This window comes from Catharus ustulatus, chromosome 12 (assembly GCF_009819885.2).
Source record: "Catharus ustulatus isolate bCatUst1 chromosome 12, bCatUst1.pri.v2, whole genome shotgun sequence".
Classification (NCBI taxonomy): Eukaryota; Metazoa; Chordata; class Aves; order Passeriformes; family Turdidae; genus Catharus; species Catharus ustulatus.
The window spans coordinates 13,995,048-14,011,692 of NC_046232.1; the positions used below are offsets into that span (position 1 = coordinate 13,995,048).

Consider the following 16,645-nt stretch of genomic DNA (forward strand, 5'->3'; position numbering starts at 1 on the left):
AAAAAAAAAAAAAAAAAAGGCATGCAGAAAAGCGCTGTGGAAAAGCAGAGCAAATTAAGCAGAGCTCTGATCTGCTTGGGTTTGTGCTTGCCAAAAATGCACCATGCATCTTAATTCGCTCTGCTGTTCAGCTCGCACTCACTGCTCTCCTGATGCCATTTCGGCGCTCTGAGCTCAGCCTTTTCAACACTTCAGTCTTCCTCTTTCAGGATTTTTTTTTTTTTTTTTGCATGTCTGATTGCAGAATCTGCTGCAGGAGGAAAGGGGGAAGCCAGGGGAGGGAGGACGGGAGCCCCGACCCTGGGTGCTCCTGCCTGCGCTTCCCGGCAGCCGCTGTGGTCCCCAGTGCATTTTTTAGGGGCTGGGGGGGTGATGCATCTTTTCTAGAAAGTCCTTCCTGGGTGCTCTTCAGTCGCTTTTTTCACACCCAGCCGTCTGATCTGCCTCTCGCTAGGATCCTCCAAAGAAGAAAAAAAAAAATTAAATTGCTGTAATCCACACTGGCTTTTATTCTCTTCCAGTTCAGTTTAATCTCCCTTTCCTCTCCACCCTTGTGTCCGGGCTGGGGGAGGAGGGGGGGAAACCCACCCAACAACCAAGCGAAAGGCAGCATCGTCCTCCAAAAGAGCTCGAGAAAGCAGGAGCCGAGCCAGAGCCCCTCTGCTCTCCCCCACCACAAATTTAACCCCGGCTTCAACTTTTCCTCCGCTCCCGGGGCTGAGCTGGGCTCCAGCAGTGGGGTTTTTCCCCTCTCTTCCCCCCCTCCTCCTACACTGATTTTAGCGGAGAGGGAGGGGGGTGGGGAATCCTTTTTATTGCGGAGCCCGGTTCTCTTTGCAAGCCTTCCTCCTCCTCTTCCTCCTCCTCCTCCTCCCCTGCTTTTTGTGCCCGCCGCAGCAGGGCTGGCCAGGCCGGGGGAGGGAAGAGATGGGAAGGGGAGATCTCCCCCTCCTCTCCCTCTGTCTGTTTTTTTTGCAGGTGTGTCAATTTTAATTCTGCCCAGTAGGTGGGACTTGGTGACTTTCGCACCGTTTTTGTTATTTATTTATTTCCCCGGCTGCTTCTCTCCCTCCCTTCCTCCCCTCCCATCCCTCCCTCCCCAGCCTCCCGTTGCGATCCTCCGGAGCGGCTGCGGGAGCGGCGGGCGGCCGGGCCGGCATGCATCCATCCCCGCCCGCGGCCGCGGCCGCTGCCCTAGCGGGAATTACAGCCTCTCCCAGCCAGCTGCCAGCATGATTTCATCTGCTGGAGGATTTTTGCAGCTGATCGCTTGAGGTTTTGTTGTTGTTGTTTTGGTTTTTTTTTTTTTTTCCTTTTTTTTTTTCCTCCCTCTGTCTTTGTTTCCTTCCCCCTTTCCCCCCCTTCCCCTCCCTCCATCCCCCCTTTCCTCCTCCTCCTCTTTTTTAGAAGCAGCAATCGGAGATGGATGTCTCTCTTTGCCCTACCAAGTGCACTTTCTGGAGGGTATTTTTGCTCTGGAGCATTTGGGGAGACTATCTGCTTTCGGTGCTGGCTTGCCCTGCTAATTGTCTTTGCAGCAAGACAGACATCAATTGCAAGAAGCCGGATGATGGGAACCTCTTCCCTCTCTTGGAAGGGCAGGATTCAGGCAGCAGCAATGGCAACACAAGCATCAATATCACGGACATCTCAAGGAACATCACTTCCATGTAAGTGGGGGTCCCCAGGGCTCCCCTCCCGCGGCAGGGTGCGGGCTGGGCTGCCCGTGCGGGGCTCAGGTGCCCCCGGCATCGCTGCACTGCCGGGCTCAGCCCGACTCCCCGGGCACAGGATGCAGATCTGCCTTTTGCCTTACCCCATCCCCCCCAAAAAAAACCGTAAAAAGCCCAGCAACAGTTTGGCCAAGGCTTAAGAGGAATAAAGTAAATGAGATCTGATTCCTTAGCAGGAGAGAGAGCAGCAGGCAAAGATGCTAAAGCTGCTGCTTCCTTTAACTGTTTGCTTCTGCAAAGGGGAACGGGGACGCCACAGCCACACACCGCCACACATTTACCCAAATTGGGCAAGAAAAGCAAGTTCTGAGCTGTTTTATATTTCTTGAGACTTTGTATCCAGTCAAAACGTCGTTATTTTTTACATCCCTCCATCAGAAAATGCTCCCTTCCCTGCCCTGCCGGAGTGTGTCTGGGGATCTGCGGTTTCACATTTTTAAGAGGAGGGGGAAAAAAAATGGGACAGTGAGATGTCCCTTAAGTAGCTTATTTAATTCACGTTGTTATAATTTTGTAACTCTGTCGTGGTGCCGCGATAGGATTTGTGCGTTTTAGGTTCGGGGTGGTGGCGGTGGGGAGAAGCATCGGAGCAGCGAGATATTTTTAGTTGAGCACTTTGCGTTTGTTTGCATGCTTGTTTATCTGGAAAATCAACTTGAAGTTGCATTATCCTTGTTTGGAGAGGCAGTTAGCAAAGCCCATGTTAATCTCATCAGTGTGGAGTCGAGAAAGGAATATATTTCCTTCTCCTGAATCCATCATGCTCTGTGCGTGTGTGAAAAAAAAAAAAAAAAATCCTCATTGCTTCCAATCTCTGCTCTTTATTTTCCAGTACATTTTTGGGTGAGATGAACTCTGAGCCATTTCATTATTCTAATGCTAATTGAAATGTGAGCATTTAGGGAAATGTAGCCCCCAGAGCAAGTTGCCAGTGGGAGTTGAGCAGAGAAGAGGTGGAATCCTTTATCCTGGCAGTTAAATGCAGCAAGGTTTGAAATGAGTAATGGAGGGTTATTTATTTATTTATTTCCCCCTCGATGGCACGGTTGCATGGAGGGAGAGGGCTTTGGGTCTCTTCCTGAGGCTGTTTTATTTGGTCACAGTGCAATTGCAGCAGAGCCATGGAGTAATTGCAGTGCCTCTCTCGCAGCTCTGCTCATCACCTTTGCTGGGGAAAGATGACGGGAGCTGCTTTCCCCGCTTGCTTACAGGTTCATGCAATGCCCAGGCAGCTTTTCAGCAGGTCACTGACCCTGAATCCACCACAGCCCTGCCTTCCCCTTCCCAGAAAACCTCCGTAAAAACAGCAGGAATGGGGAAAGTAAATGGGGGGAGCTAATGCAACACTCCCCTTCCAATTGCCCCATATTTATCCTGCGTGGTGGTGCTGGAGTGTTTTCCCTGTGATGCTGGAGGGATGAGGGTGATGCTGGGGAAGTCGGAGAAACTCGTGTTTTTTCCCTGTGCTCGCTGTTTGTTGTGGTTTAGTTTTAACCCTTTGAGGGCCGGGGAGCAGCAGGAAAGGCTGGGAAGGGTTTGGAAGGCACCAGCGTGAGCGACTGTGCGTTGTCAGATGCACAGACATCTGAACTGCTGTGAGAGGTAGTATTACACGAGTGCTTTGTGCCCAGAAAATGTCTTTACTGCTTTGAAAATGAAAAATGCTGATAAGCAGTCCGTAAAAAGGAGTGGGGGAAAAAAAAAATGTACAACTCCAGAAACAGATACTGGGTATTTTTTTTGGAAAGGAGCTTCTCTTGAGTTGGAGAAGGAGAAGAAGGTGCCAGTTTTTGCTGGAATTTGTATGCCTCTCTGCTTCACACTGAGCAAAACACATTTCTTCACCCCTGCATCACTGCTGGACCCTTGGCTCCCTTTTTGGGCTTGGGAGGGCTGAGGCACAGGACTGGGATGAACCCCCAAAATGCTCTCAGGGGCTGAGACTGAGCACGGATGAAAACTTTCCAAAAGGGTCTGTGCTTACTGGGAAGGCAGTGGTGGTTTATGGGGATGGTTATGGGAGCAGAGGGTGGATTTATGTGGCAGGGATGCTTCTCAGCAAAGGGGTCACTGCTGGCAGCCAGAGTTGAGCCGTGTTCATGCTCTTGTGCGGGAGGCATGGGGTCCTGCACCCTTTCAGGCTGATGTCAGGCCTCTCCTTGCCAGCCCTGACATCATGGGTGTTGGGGTGAGGGTGCCTAGGAGCCCAGCCTGGTCATCGCTGAATCACTCCTGGCATGTGAGTGTGATTCAGCCGGGCAAGGAGCAGTGTTTTCCCCTGCTTGCCATGCTCACCAGGGACTTGGCCTCCTTAGACAGCTTGTGGGCAGCCAGTGGGCAAAAACACCTTCTCCCACTGGGCTGGGGGTGAGCAGGGGAGCTCAATCCTGTCCTGTCCCTGGCTGAGGGATGCAGTGGCCCAGCTGGAACCTCCCCATGAGCCCTGGGGAAGGTGGTGGTTGCTGCTCCATCTTGTTGCTGGCGAAAAAGCAAATGGAGTGTAGGGTGGTGAAACAACCCTGAGACCAGGCAGAGCCTTATTCACGTCCAAAAGAGAGCTCAGCTTCCAAATCAGGGCTTGAGTGTTGCTGATGAAAGACTGCCAGAGCCCATTCAGAGAGCTGGCTGAAAAAAACCAATATGAACAGCCTTGGAGGGCTTGTCCATGTTATCCCCTTGAGTGAGGGCAAGACCCCTCCATGCCAGCCCATCCCAACCCAGCACTGGGGGCTGAGCTGTCAGGGACTTTGGGTTGAAACATTTCTCAGTGGCTGATGACTCTGTGAGGTGAGGACAACAGAAGAGGAGCAGGGGACACCCAGCCTGTAGTGCTGCCCAAGGAGGATGGTGGGGCAGGCCAGCCCTGTGGGTGCCCTCAGTGTGGTACCCCACCGATTGCACCCTTCAAAGGAATGGCCTTTGCTTCGGTTGCTGGTGCTTCTGGCTTCCCACACATCCTCCTTTGGGTAAAGGTCAGGCTTGGTGGCTCCTGCCCTGGCTGGGCTGAAGGGAACAGTAACACACAACCTTCTTGCAAATCCAGGTGGTGCCAGGTCAGTAGTGAGGCAGGGCAAAGGCAGGAGGCTCTGCCCTGAGATGGACGAGGAGGAGGTTGGTTTGGCTGATGTCCCTCTGCCCTTTTCCAGCATGCCCAATAACTTACCTGATTTTGGGTTGCATCCCTGGATATGTGACCCTGCCCACAGATCTCTACAGAGCTGCCAGCAGCCCTGTCTAGCCAGAGAGCCAGTTTGGGCTGAGTGACACGGCTCCAGTTTGGAGTCCTGCTCTGTACTTCCCCCTCCCAATTCCATGGCATTGGGGTATGTCCATGCCATGGCTTTTCCTGTGCAGCTGGGTGGCCTTTGCTGTGTCCCCAGCCAGCTGTGACCTAGAGACACTCAATCTCTCCCAGCCCATCCTCACCCCCGTGACGTGAGGCTTTACTCCTTGCAGGACCAGATGCACAGGCAGAACTTTGATCCTGGAGTTCCTGTGGCACAGAACCCCTTCTGCCCCACGTGCTGAGCCACCAGGCGTGTTTGTCACGGCGGGTCCCCAGCCCTGGCGTGGCGGGGGGCTGGCTGGCACACGGGGCCGGGGGCTCGCCCCGCTGGCAGCGTGGGCAGCGCCTGCGTGCGCCGGCACCGTGCGTGCGTGGGGAAGGACAGACGGAGGAGTTTGCCATCTGGGCCTCCCTACTTCTCAGCTGTTGCTATGGCACTGCGGAGATGCTGCTAGGCAGGCGGTGGTGGCCTGCGTGTGTCACCCCTGGGCTCCCTTGAGGTAGGGAGATGGCCCTGGTATATAAAGCCTCACTCTTTACCCAGCCTCACCAGGGGAGAACGGGGGCTCCTGTGGTAAAATACTCTTGATGGGTGGATATTCAGGGTGTATTTGTGCAGCTTGTATCTGCTGTCAACAAGGTGAGATGAATTCAGAGCAACCCAAGAGGAGGTGGCTCACTGAGGAGCACAGTGGGATGCAGGATTTTTGGGTCTCACTGGCAGGGGCAAGAGGAAGCATCTTGCTCTCCTCCATAGACAAGAAAAGCATCTTCACCCTTTCCTGTCGGGCTGTCCCAGCAGTCTGTGGCAGCATCCGCTCCTGCCGTGGGCCTGGCCGGGGGTGGCAGAGCCACGTCAGCGCTGGGAGCCGGGCGGGGAGCGGCAGCGCAGCCCCCACTCGCTGCGCGGGAGCTGGAGCATGTGGAGAGGGGGAGAGAGAGGGGGTGCTGGAGCAGCAGCACCCCTTCCCTGCTGGTGCAGGGAGAGCTGAGGCACAGGGAATGCTCCTCTGGGAAGGAGGCAAGAAAGAAAGAAAGGTTAGGCCTCTTCTTGGAAGGGCTGGAGGGAGCAGAACTTGCTTTGGTGACCCAAACAGCCATGAGAAAGGCTCCTGTGATGCTCAAATCATTGACTGCTCTGCTTCAGACAAAGGCACAAACTTTTCTCCTCTCTGTGAATCAGCCACGTTGTGCCCAGTGTGCCTTGTGTACTAGAGATGAAGGGCTCTTCATTCCCAAAGCCTCCCCTCTCCTGGTCCCAGAGGCTTTGGCTGCTCCAGAGACAATCAAAAAAGTCCCTAATTCTATCCATCTTGGATTTGCAGGGCTCTCGTTCATGCAGAGCATCTATTCTGAAGGATGTTAGGATTGGGGAGTGCAGCACCAAGCTTTGAGGACAGAAAAGGGTGCAGAGATATTTAGGACAAAGAGTTGGGCTGAGATACATGGTCTTGATGCTCTAGAGGTGATTTAAGCCAGGGGCACTGATCTGTATCCTTCCCCTTTCCTGTTGGCTCCTTGCCCTGCTCTTACAATCTTTCTCTCTGCTAACCAATCCTGGAGAGAGGCACTTTCTGGGCACAGGTGATGTCAGGTATTTCTTCAGGAAGGAGACAGTTTTGGTGCTGGCCAGCACTTCCCAGACTACTTCTGAGCCAAACATGGGGCCCGAGCTGCTGGCCTGACAGGAGGAGCTGGTGGCCCAGATGGTTTCAGGGTGCATGTGACATCTCCCAAGTCCTCATGTCCTGCAGGTTTTGGGGAGATCAAAATTGGTTCTGACTGATGGGTTGTCTCCTTATAGTTGGAGAGGTGAGACAGAGGTGTTTCAGGTTGAGGACAGATGTTTAATGGGAAGAAGAAGAGACTGAGGAAGGAGCTGCCTTGTTGTCCTTGGAGGCTCAGAGGGGCATCACCTCTAAATGCTTTTGTAGAGCTCAGTCAGGGAAAGCTTTCTGGGTCTTCTTTACGTTATTAGCTCACCCCTGTGAAGCAAAGCATCTCCATGTGCTTCAGCATGAGGCTGCTCGAGGTTTCCCACAGCCCTGTGACCATCCATGCCCCCAGCAATGCTGGGCCCTCTCAGTGAACCCCCCAAACAGTCCCTGAGGTGTCCCATGGGATCACCTTTGGGAAGCCCTGCAGGCAGATTGGGCTTGCTGATGCTTCCCAGTGCCACCCTGGCACACCAGCTTGTCCTGCTCAGTGAAGAGCCCCTGCTTGGTGTTTTCCAGGAGTTTATTGGCTGGATTTGGTGCATCCCATTTAGGGGGCTGCTGACAAGTGGGAAATAAAGCAAGACCCAAGCCTGCCAGGCTTCCAAAGCGAGTGTTACTAGTGCTTGTAACTCGAGTGTTATTAGCAGCACTGTGGAATAGCAGTAGTGCAGTGTTTCCTGCAGAGGGGGTTTCGGCAGGTGCTGTAGGTTCTTTCTGAGCAGGTGTGTCTGGCAGCAGCCTGTGGGCTCTGCTCTCCCCAAAATCCTTTTGCTCTCCCCTCTGCACCAAGGGGCACACACAGAGCAAAGCTGGCATCGAGGAGCTGCTGTGGGCGAGCTCCTTGCTCAGACGCTGCACTTTGTGCCGGGGCTGGATATCCCAGCACTTAGTGCCCACATGAGGAGATGAGGACCAGCAGCTCGCTCTCCTCTCGTGGTTCTCCAGGTTCCTGAGAGCCTCGCATGCAGCACCAGGACCACGGCCGCGCGGTGCTGTCCCCTCATCCCCAAAGAGGAGGCGCTCCGGGCTGAGGCTGTTGGTGCAGGAGCTCTGGCGAACGAGCAGCCCCGAGGATGCTCCGCAGCTCCGGCCGATCCCCCACGCTGTGCCCGGCTCAGCCGCGGCTGCTCTGCCCGGCGCATCCCGGCTCAGCCGCTCCGCTCTTCCCGTCTGAAGGCGGCTGTGCCGCTAGAGGGCAAGCGGCAGCGCCAGACAGCCGGGCTCCGGGCTCCGCGATGCGGGATGCGGGCTCCGGGATGCGGGATGCGGGCTCCGGGATGCAGAATGCGGGATGCGGGATCGGGATGTAGATGCGAGATGCGGGATGAGAGATGCGGGATGGGAATGAGAGATGCGGGATGCAGGATGCGCGATGAGAATGAGAGTTGCGGGATGCGGGATGCGAGATGGGAATGAGAGATGCGGGATGCGAGATGGGGATGCGGGATGGGAATGAGAGATGCAGGATGCGGGATGGGAATGAGAGATGCGGGATGCGGGATGCAGGATGCAAAACGGGAATGAGAGATGCGCGATGCGGGATGCGCGGGCACGGCCGGCTCGGACCCGCACCGGAGCTCCGGAGGCTGTGGGGGCTGCGGGGGCTGCGTGGGCTCGGGGACCAGGCCACTGCCTGCTCGCTGCCACACTGAGAGGCTTTGCTCTGGGTGCCCGTGCTGCTGGACCCCTCCTGGGCTCTCACCTGCTCCCTGACTCGGCATCCCCGTTCCTGTGCGGTGTGGGATGGTCCCCTAGAGCCCGAGCGGGTTGTTGGGTCATGGCTTTGTTCTCTGTGCTGCTGCGGGGCATTGTGGTCAGTGCACCCACAGCTCTTCCACCAGTGCTGCAAGATACAGCCCCTGCCTGCCTGGGATTTGAGGTGATTTGCAGCTTTTTGGATGGTATTGGCCCAGCCAAAGCAGTGAGGGTGTTGCTGGGCAAGCAGTGCCTGATGGGGTAATGACCTGCCCTGTGTGACCAGCTTCTGGCCGTGATCCTACAAGGAAACCTCTAATGGGTCTGTCCATACCACGATGGGGAAGCTGAGGCACGGAGCAGTGGTGGAGCTGGCCTGCAAGAAGCAGAGTGTGGATGGAGATCCTTTAGCCCAGCACTGGCCAGGGTTTAGGGAGAGGCCAAGCATGGAGGAAGGGCCATGATAAAATAAACAAGGCTGTTCTCTTGGTCCTGTTGTGTTTAGCAGACATGAGAGAGCTCCATGGAGAAATCCTGGAGGCAGAGACAAGAGGGCACAGGCTGAGAGCTGTCTCTGTGGGCCTCCAGAGTAGGCAAAATGTTCTTTGCTCCTTTGATTAAACCTCTGCTGCACAGTCTGGATGGAGGTCAGAGAGCTAAAGAGAACATGTGTCCTTCTCCAAGGGAGGAAGGCTGAGAAGAGCCTGGTGTGAGACAGAGCAAGGGTGAGTGAGGGCAGGAATCTGGCCTTGACCCTGTGACATCTTCCATGTGCAGCTCCTGGGATTTTCTCTTTTTCCCTGGCAGCTGGGCCAAAGAGGGGCTGGCTATTTCCCTGCAGGCTACTACCAAGGGCTGCCAGCATGATGGAAAGGCTGTGACACCCTGTGGTCCTGCAAGGCAACAGCAAATGGACCCCCAGAATCATGGCAGAGGCAACATTTGGGTGGATGTGTGTTGGGGAATGGGTGATGGATCACAGGTTAGAGCCATGATACTGCTCAGGGCCTGGGCTTCACTTCAGTTCAAGAAACGGGGACTAAAACCTCTCTGGAGTCCCCCTAGAATACTGCACTGGAATCAGCTCCACCAACCCTGCTGGGCTGTGTCCTTGGGTATCTCCATTCCCCAGGTACCACCCAGCTTCCAGACCCCAAGGAACTGGGGAGCCTTCCCTGTTCCCCTCTGTGTGAGACCTTGCTTGTCTTGAAGGGTGGCACCAGAAAAACATGTGCTGTACTTTTAGCTTGTTTTCATGTGCTGTAGCAGTTGAGGAGCTGAAGGAGAAGCCAGAGCCATGTGCACAGCCAGCTTTCCTCCAGCTGCCCCCCAGTGTTTTGGTGTGGTGGATAATGGAGCCTGGTAGTGACAGTGCCCTTCCTGTGCCTGCATGTGACATCACCTCAGCCTTGGTTTGCCTGAATAAAAACTGCCTTTTTAATTAAAAACTAAATTCCCAGCAGTAGAGCAGAGAGGTCAGGAAGGATTCCCAACAGAGTTTGATAGCACATGTGACACTTGAGGTGCTTATTCCCCGACATCAGGGCTTGTTGAAGTGACAGCTAGATGGTCTTGGGATCCCAGGGAAGGATGCAGGGAGAGGCTGAGCCCAAGTGCTACCCTCCATGGAGCCTCCTTCCTGCAGCTCTGTGCTGGGCTCAGTTATCCTGGGAAGGGAACAGGGCACTGGTGCCTCTGCACTGCCCCTGGGGACTGAGAAGTGGGTAGGAGCAGATGTGAGCATGGTGAAGTCCCCATCCTTCTGGGCTGTGCAAGGCTGTCCCTTAGCTAGCTCTCACCAGGAGGTTCCCACTAGGAAATGTTAATGTGAAAATGCTTGAACAGATGCTGGGAATCTGAGTGCTGCTGAGGACCTTGCATGCTCAGGGTCTTGCTGGGATAAATTAGGAATATGAATGCTCAGCTGAGCTGCAGAAATGCCAGGCTCCAACTCCTGACCCTGCCAGGACTTGAAGCCACATGGGGGAGATCTCGGGTGCCTGCAGCTGCTGACTTTCCCTCTGCTCCTGGAGCAGCTTTGGCCTCATCCCCCACCCCATGCTCTCCATGGAAATGCTGTGCAGCGACCTGGGCTGGGAACAAGGAGTCCTGGCTCTCCAGTCTGTCATCCAGCTGTGCAAATGCTCCCTTGGGCTGCCTGCCCTCCTCCTAGCTCAGGCAGACAAGGCCAGCTTGGGCATCTCTTGTGTCCCTCCCAGCGCAGATGGGACTGCCTGTGATTTGTGTGGCAGGAAAAATCTCTCTTGACCCCAGAACTCTTTTCTCCAGCATGTGGATGGGTGTTCCTGGGGCAGTGAGGTGGATCCGTGGTGGATCTGTGCCTTGCCTGTGCTCTGCCAGCCGAAATATAATCCCAAGAAAAGTAAGGTGAAAGCCCTGAGTCACTTGGTGGCTGCTGCTGAGCAGCCTGTGGAGCAAGCAAAGTTCAGTGGGACACAGGGTCAAGGATGCTGTGTGTTCCCATCTCCCTGGTCTGCTGAGAACATGCCTTCCTCCTGGGGCTCTCTTGGTGCCTTTTCAGAGGAGCTGAATCTTTCTGGGGGCTATTCCCTCTTTTGAGCCTCACATGGGCTCTGGACTTTTTGGTGATTCCAGCTCACAGTCCCAGCCTCTGGAGGGGAGAGGGCAGAGCAGCACAGAGCTGAATCAAGATCAGAGCAGCTCCCTTGGGAAGTGTTGTGCCCCTCATTTCAGGTCGGGGCAGATGCTGAAGGGTGTCCTTGGAGCAGCAAAGCAAAGCCTGAGCCTGAGGAGTGTGGGTTGGGCACTGCTCGGTGCAGGGATGATGGCTGGGCAGGGAGGGGCAACAAGGAGCTCTGCAGGGCTGGCACTGTGGGGGTTAATGGCAAGGTGCAGGATACAGCTGGATTTGGGAGAGGCAGAGCCTAAGGAGGCTGAAGAGGTGTCAGGTGGAAGAGCTGAGCTGTGGGTGCTGGGAGATGTTGGGGGCTGTGTGTGAGGCAGGCAGCAGTCGCTGCTCTTTGCAGGATGCTGTGTGTTGGTCTTGAGGAGAGGACCTGGAACAGGGATGCTCTCAGGTAAGAAGCTGTGTGGGTTGCCTGTCCTGGCTCTGGCAGGGATGTGAGTGTCTGTACCTGGTGGCTGGAGCAGCCCTGGCTGCCGGTGTGGTGCTGGGCTGTGGTGATGTGTGTCGGTGTCTGTGCACCCCCAGCCCTTTGTGGGTTCATCCTCTGGCCCTTAGCTCCTTGCTTGTAGCTGAGATGCCATCCCAGGGCTGAGAGGAACCACTGTGGGCACCCCTGCCTGGAAATCCTCCTTTCTGTGCCTCGTCCTGCCTGTGCTCCCCTCCAGGACCTGCTGGCTGAGGTGTCTGATGCTCCCAGCCCTTCCTTCCGAGAGGGATGGTGCTGGGATCCTTAAGCTTTGCCCCAGGGCAGAGTGCCCAGCACCCAGCATGTTCTGGCCCCAAGAGAAGGATCCCTGCCTTCCAAAAGGCACGGGTAGCATAGATTTATTTATTTGGAGACTTAATTAGCATCGTTAAATATTAAATAGTAAACAAACTGCGTCTAGTGGGATCAACGTTTACAAGCAGGGATTTTTATTTTTTTTTTCTCTTCTCTGGTACATGCACTTGTTTTTTAAGTGTTTGGGGAGGAGCAGCTGTGTGTGGGCTCTGGTTGATGGGTCAGGGATGGACCCACAGCGCTGCTGGTGAAGGAATGGGAAAAGACAGGGATGAAGGGGCAGGAGGGCTTGGGAAAAATGGGGCAGAGAAGCAGGGGTGTGTGCCTGGAGCATTGATGTTGGGGAAATGCAGAGCCAAGTGCTGGATTTTGGCATTTCCTGCGGGATGTGTCATTCCCTCCTGCCCAGGCACGTGGGAAGGGACAGGCAGGAGATGGAAGCTCCTGCCTCAGCACAGCTAATTGCAATCAAAAGGTGGTGGTCCCTGCAAGGGGAGGTGGTTTGCAGCTGATCTGCATCCTATTATCTCTGCAAATGGAGGCCTGCCTGGTAGCAGATTACACTGGGGGTTATTTATTGGCAAAGCACTGTACAGTTTTAATTTTTCCTTTTTGCTTATTCAGGCTTTAGCTCCAGAGGAAAATAGCCTGGGGTGGCTTTGAAATGGATTCTCTCTGCCCCATTAACTTATTCAGTGAGTTTAATGGGCCTTTTTTTCTCTGAGCCTTGAAGCCATCATTAAAAGGCAGAGATTTATAAAAGCAAAGATACTCCTGAGCTTTAGTCAAACTTTGGGGGAGCGGGAGGGGGGAAACGGTGTTGCTGCTGTCTGTGGTTCTGGTGTTGCTCTTGTGCCTCTCTGGAAGTTTTACACGGATAAGGGGACCAGCTTGTTTGGGATGCTGCCCATAAACCTCTGCTGAGGATCTGGGGGATCAGCTGGGCTGTGAGTCCTCACCTGCAAATGATGGGATGTTACCCGGGCTCCTCCACACTGGGATATTGCCCAGTGTGACCTCTCTGGGCTGCAGAGCTGTATCACTCCAGGCTGAAAGAGAGGAACTTCTCTTGCTTTGTGTAGGCTGCTCACAACTTTATTTTCACCTCTTTTATGCCATGGCAGGGCTCGTTGCAGTCCTGCAGGGATTGCACTTGTTTAGCATGTGGCCTCCTGTATCTGTTACAAAATAGGGGAGTGTCTGGAGAATGAGACTGAGATGAAATGTCTGAGTGAGTTCTTCCTTGTTTTGGCTCTTCTAGGATCAACCTCTCCACGTCTTGTTTTGCAAGCCTCTTTTTGGGGAGTAAATGTAGGAGCATGCAAAGTGTGGATTGGCATGTCACTGAGGGCACCTTCCTGCTGGCATGGCTGAGGCTTTGCTCCCCAGACCAGGGCATGCTGCAAATGTCTCTTCTGGAGGGGCAGCCTGAGCCCTGTACCACTGACAGGGAAGGGCTGGGTGCAGCAGGATGTGTGTCCTGCCTCACTCCTGGATGTTAAGTTGAGCTCCTGGGCTGGCAGAGATCAACCATGGTGTGCTCCAAAGTGGTGATGTCACAACATGGTGGAGTTGCTGTGCTGGGACAACTTTTCCTACATATTTCTTTTCTTGCTTGATGTGCAGTGTGAGCAGGCCAGGTGTAACCCTTGTGTCTCTGTGCCCAGCCTGGCACCTGCTAACTCAGGACAGCCAGGGCTGGGAGATTTCTGACAGCTGGGGACCCAAACATGCTGCCACCCCTCACATTTGCACTTGTGCTTGAATTGCTGCAATTCAGGACTGGGGGCAAGATGCTGTGCAGGGAAAGAACCTACCTGCCCAAAGTGACGTGCTCAGGGTGACATGTGTGGGGCTGACCCCAGCCCCTGGCTACTGCTGGGTGCCAGAAGCAGCTGGAAAATGGGACTGGAGAGTGGGTGAGGTGACTGTGTGTGTGTTGGTGGCCCTGGGGCTGGCTCACCACCCCACCCTGGGGTGGAGGTGCAGCAGAGCATGACCCTGCCTGCCTGCCACCAGCCCGGCAGCCCTATCCCTTGGCAGGGGGAGAAACCAGGGAGGGACTGTGGGGCTTGCCAAGAGGAAGGAAGGGCCCCCAGCACCAGGAGGAGGTGTCTGAGGGTTTGTTTGTAGCCTCTCTGGAGGCACTGACCACCAAGGCTGCCCTTGGAGCACTGCCCCAGGGCAGTGGTGGGACAAGGATGCACTGGAATAACTCAGACCAGCTGCAGCATGCAGCCCTGCTGGGATAGGGATGGCCCCCCATGATGGCCTGTCTGTGACCTCCAGAACAAGGGGGAGGCTCCTTGGAGATCCATCAGCTCCCACGTCCCTCCCCAGGGCACAGTGGTCGGGGGAAGGAGATGCTCATTTCCTAATAAAGACCCATAAAATGCACTTCTCCCCTGCCCCTGTAAATCCTTGCCTCCCCTGTGCTACCTGCTGTGTAAATTGCTGCTGACCCTGTAAATCACCCTCTGCTTTGCTCTGCCTCCCCTGAATCCAGCCCTTCCTTGTAAATCCTCCATCCCCATTAGTTCTCCACTGCTGACCCCCTGGCTGTGCCTGTGCTGTAAATCCTGAGCCCTGGTGAGGCTGGGGCAATGTTTGGGGTGATGGAGGGCAGCTGTCCCACCATGGTTAATCCTTCCCACCAGCTCCTTCAGGGCTCACTTGCCAGTGGGAGCTGGTGGAGGACACTTTGCCTGGCTGCCTGCAGGGAAGGTCATCCTTGTGCTGCAAGCAGGGCTGGGCTGTCATCTCCAGCTGGGCTGCAGCCAGCTGGCTGTAAACTGGAGGGTGTTGGTATCTCAGCCCTCAGCAGGGCTTCTGGGGATGGCTGCTCCCCCAGGACACATTTCTGAGATGTAAAAATAGCTGGAGTAAAGAGAAAATCTCCTTTTATCTCTTGAGTGCTTGGGGTCATGCCATAGCTTAGCTTTACCGTGCCCCTGTGTAATCTCCCTTCAGTGGGCACTGAAGGAGCTTTGGGCAAGAGGTCCCTTGTGTAATGGACAATTGTCACCTGGGCTTCTGCTGGATGCTGATGCCCTGTTCCTGAGTCTTGAGTTGCTGGGATGACCCTGCTGTGTTTTTTTTCCTCTGAAACAGCAAAGAGTCTGACAGAGAGCTGACCTGATGGAGGTGTGGGAAGCCAAACATCAGCTCAGTGCCATGACCTGGGTGTGCTAGGATGTGCCAGGGGAGGTGGGAAAGGCTGTGTCTGGAGCTCACGTCCTCCACACAGGCTGCAAGTGCTGCTGCTTTGCTGTGGCTGGCTGGGGTGTCCCCAGGGTGTGCAGGCAGCTGGCACCAGGCAGGTTTATTTGGTGTGCAGATTACTGAGCCTTTCTAAACCCTGGTGAGCAGAAAGCGCTGACACTCCAGCACAGCTGCCTTTTTCCTCCTAATGGGCAGGAGTGAGTGATGCCCTGAAATGCAGGAGCAGCTCTGCCCTGCTCCCACAGAGGTCAGTGGAGCACAGAGCAGTGGATGCAGTCAGAGTTGGGATGGGGTCACCCCTGGGAGTGTTTTGGGATGGTGCTGCTTGTGAACACAGGACTTGGAGCCTCTGCTTGGCTCACCGGGGAGGAAAATGCTGCAAGAGCTCTGAGTGCTTTGTGATGTGGCTTTTTGAGTAGCTCAGTCCTCAAGGTGTGAGTGGGAAACTGGGGTACCAGCCTAGAGCAGGGGAGTGCAGCCTTTCCTGACTTTTCTCTGCAAGTCCCAGGTCTGGAGGAGCTCCTCAGCCTGAGTGGTTCAGGGTTTGGGTTACAGAAGGGCTGGCCCTGACCCAGCATGGGCTGTGTGTGTCCCCCTGCAAAGGCACTGACCTGTGTCACTTGTGGCTCAACTCTCCCTGATCACCCTGAGCGTGGCTGCCAGAAAATTTGCAAGAAAAACGTGGAGATGCTCAGGATGGCTGATTCAGGCATTAATATTAACTGTTGGTGATGTTCTGCAGTGGACCTGGGCTTGACCCAGATGGGTGTTTCCTTTAGACCTTCCTCCTGTTGCCAAACTTTTTTTTTTATTGCTTTTTCTCCTGTATCTTGTGTCTGAGCTGTGTATTAACACTGGGCTTAAGATGCTGCTGTGCTTTGCCTTTGGGAGGAGGATGGAGGAGATGATGTGTTCAGGGGAGCACAGGGATGTTAAACAGCAGTGGGAAAGGCAGGGGGCAGCGGAGGAGAGCAGAGGCAGATTTTCCAAATCCACATAAATAGCAAAAATAAATTTCCAGCAAACGCTTCCAGTCCTGCAGTATTAAGAAAGTGAAGCACTAGAGGATAAGGAAAGCATGAGCAATAACAGCAGGGATTTAGAAAGAATAAATCTTGCCAGACAAACCTGATTGCTTTTTCTTTTTGATGGAATCACAAAATTAGTGTCTGAGCAGAACGTGGAAATCCTAATATATTTGGATTTAGCAAAGCATTTGATATAGTGTCTCACCAAATCTTACTCTCAAAATTAGTTCAGTTTGCCTTGGACACAATGCTGCCAAATGGACTGAGAACTGGCTTAGGGCCCTAAACTAACAGTGATGGGCTGTGTTTGGGGAGAGGGGGAGCTGTGGGAGCAGAGCTACAACCTGGCTATTCTCACTGAAAAAACTGCAAAGCAAAACGACAGAAACCCCCAAAATAACAATAAAAAAAATCCAGGAATGTGGTCTGAGTTTGAGACACCTTATTATGGGAATATTGACAAATTGGAGAGAGTTCAGAAGCAAACAGAGAGGGGAAAAAGGCATCAGAGGGG

At 54.4% G+C, this 16,645-nt stretch overlaps 1 protein-coding gene across 3 annotated transcripts in view; it reads left to right on the forward strand.

The window, feature by feature from the left end:
* The first annotated feature begins 1,117 nt into the window (after positions 1-1,117).
* NTRK3 (neurotrophic receptor tyrosine kinase 3) overlaps positions 1,118-16,645 on the forward strand; it is a 216,594-nt gene continuing 201,066 nt past the window's right edge. Inside the window, exon 1 of one of the 3 annotated variants that reach the window (XM_033070941.1) lies at positions 1,118-1,670. In XM_033070941.1, coding sequence (XP_032926832.1) covers positions 1,423-1,670 — 248 coding nt within the window. In that variant the 5' untranslated portion in view covers positions 1,118-1,422. The remainder of the gene's footprint in view (positions 1,671-16,645) is intronic. The other 2 variants (XM_033070943.1, XM_033070944.1) reach the window with 2 other exon arrangements.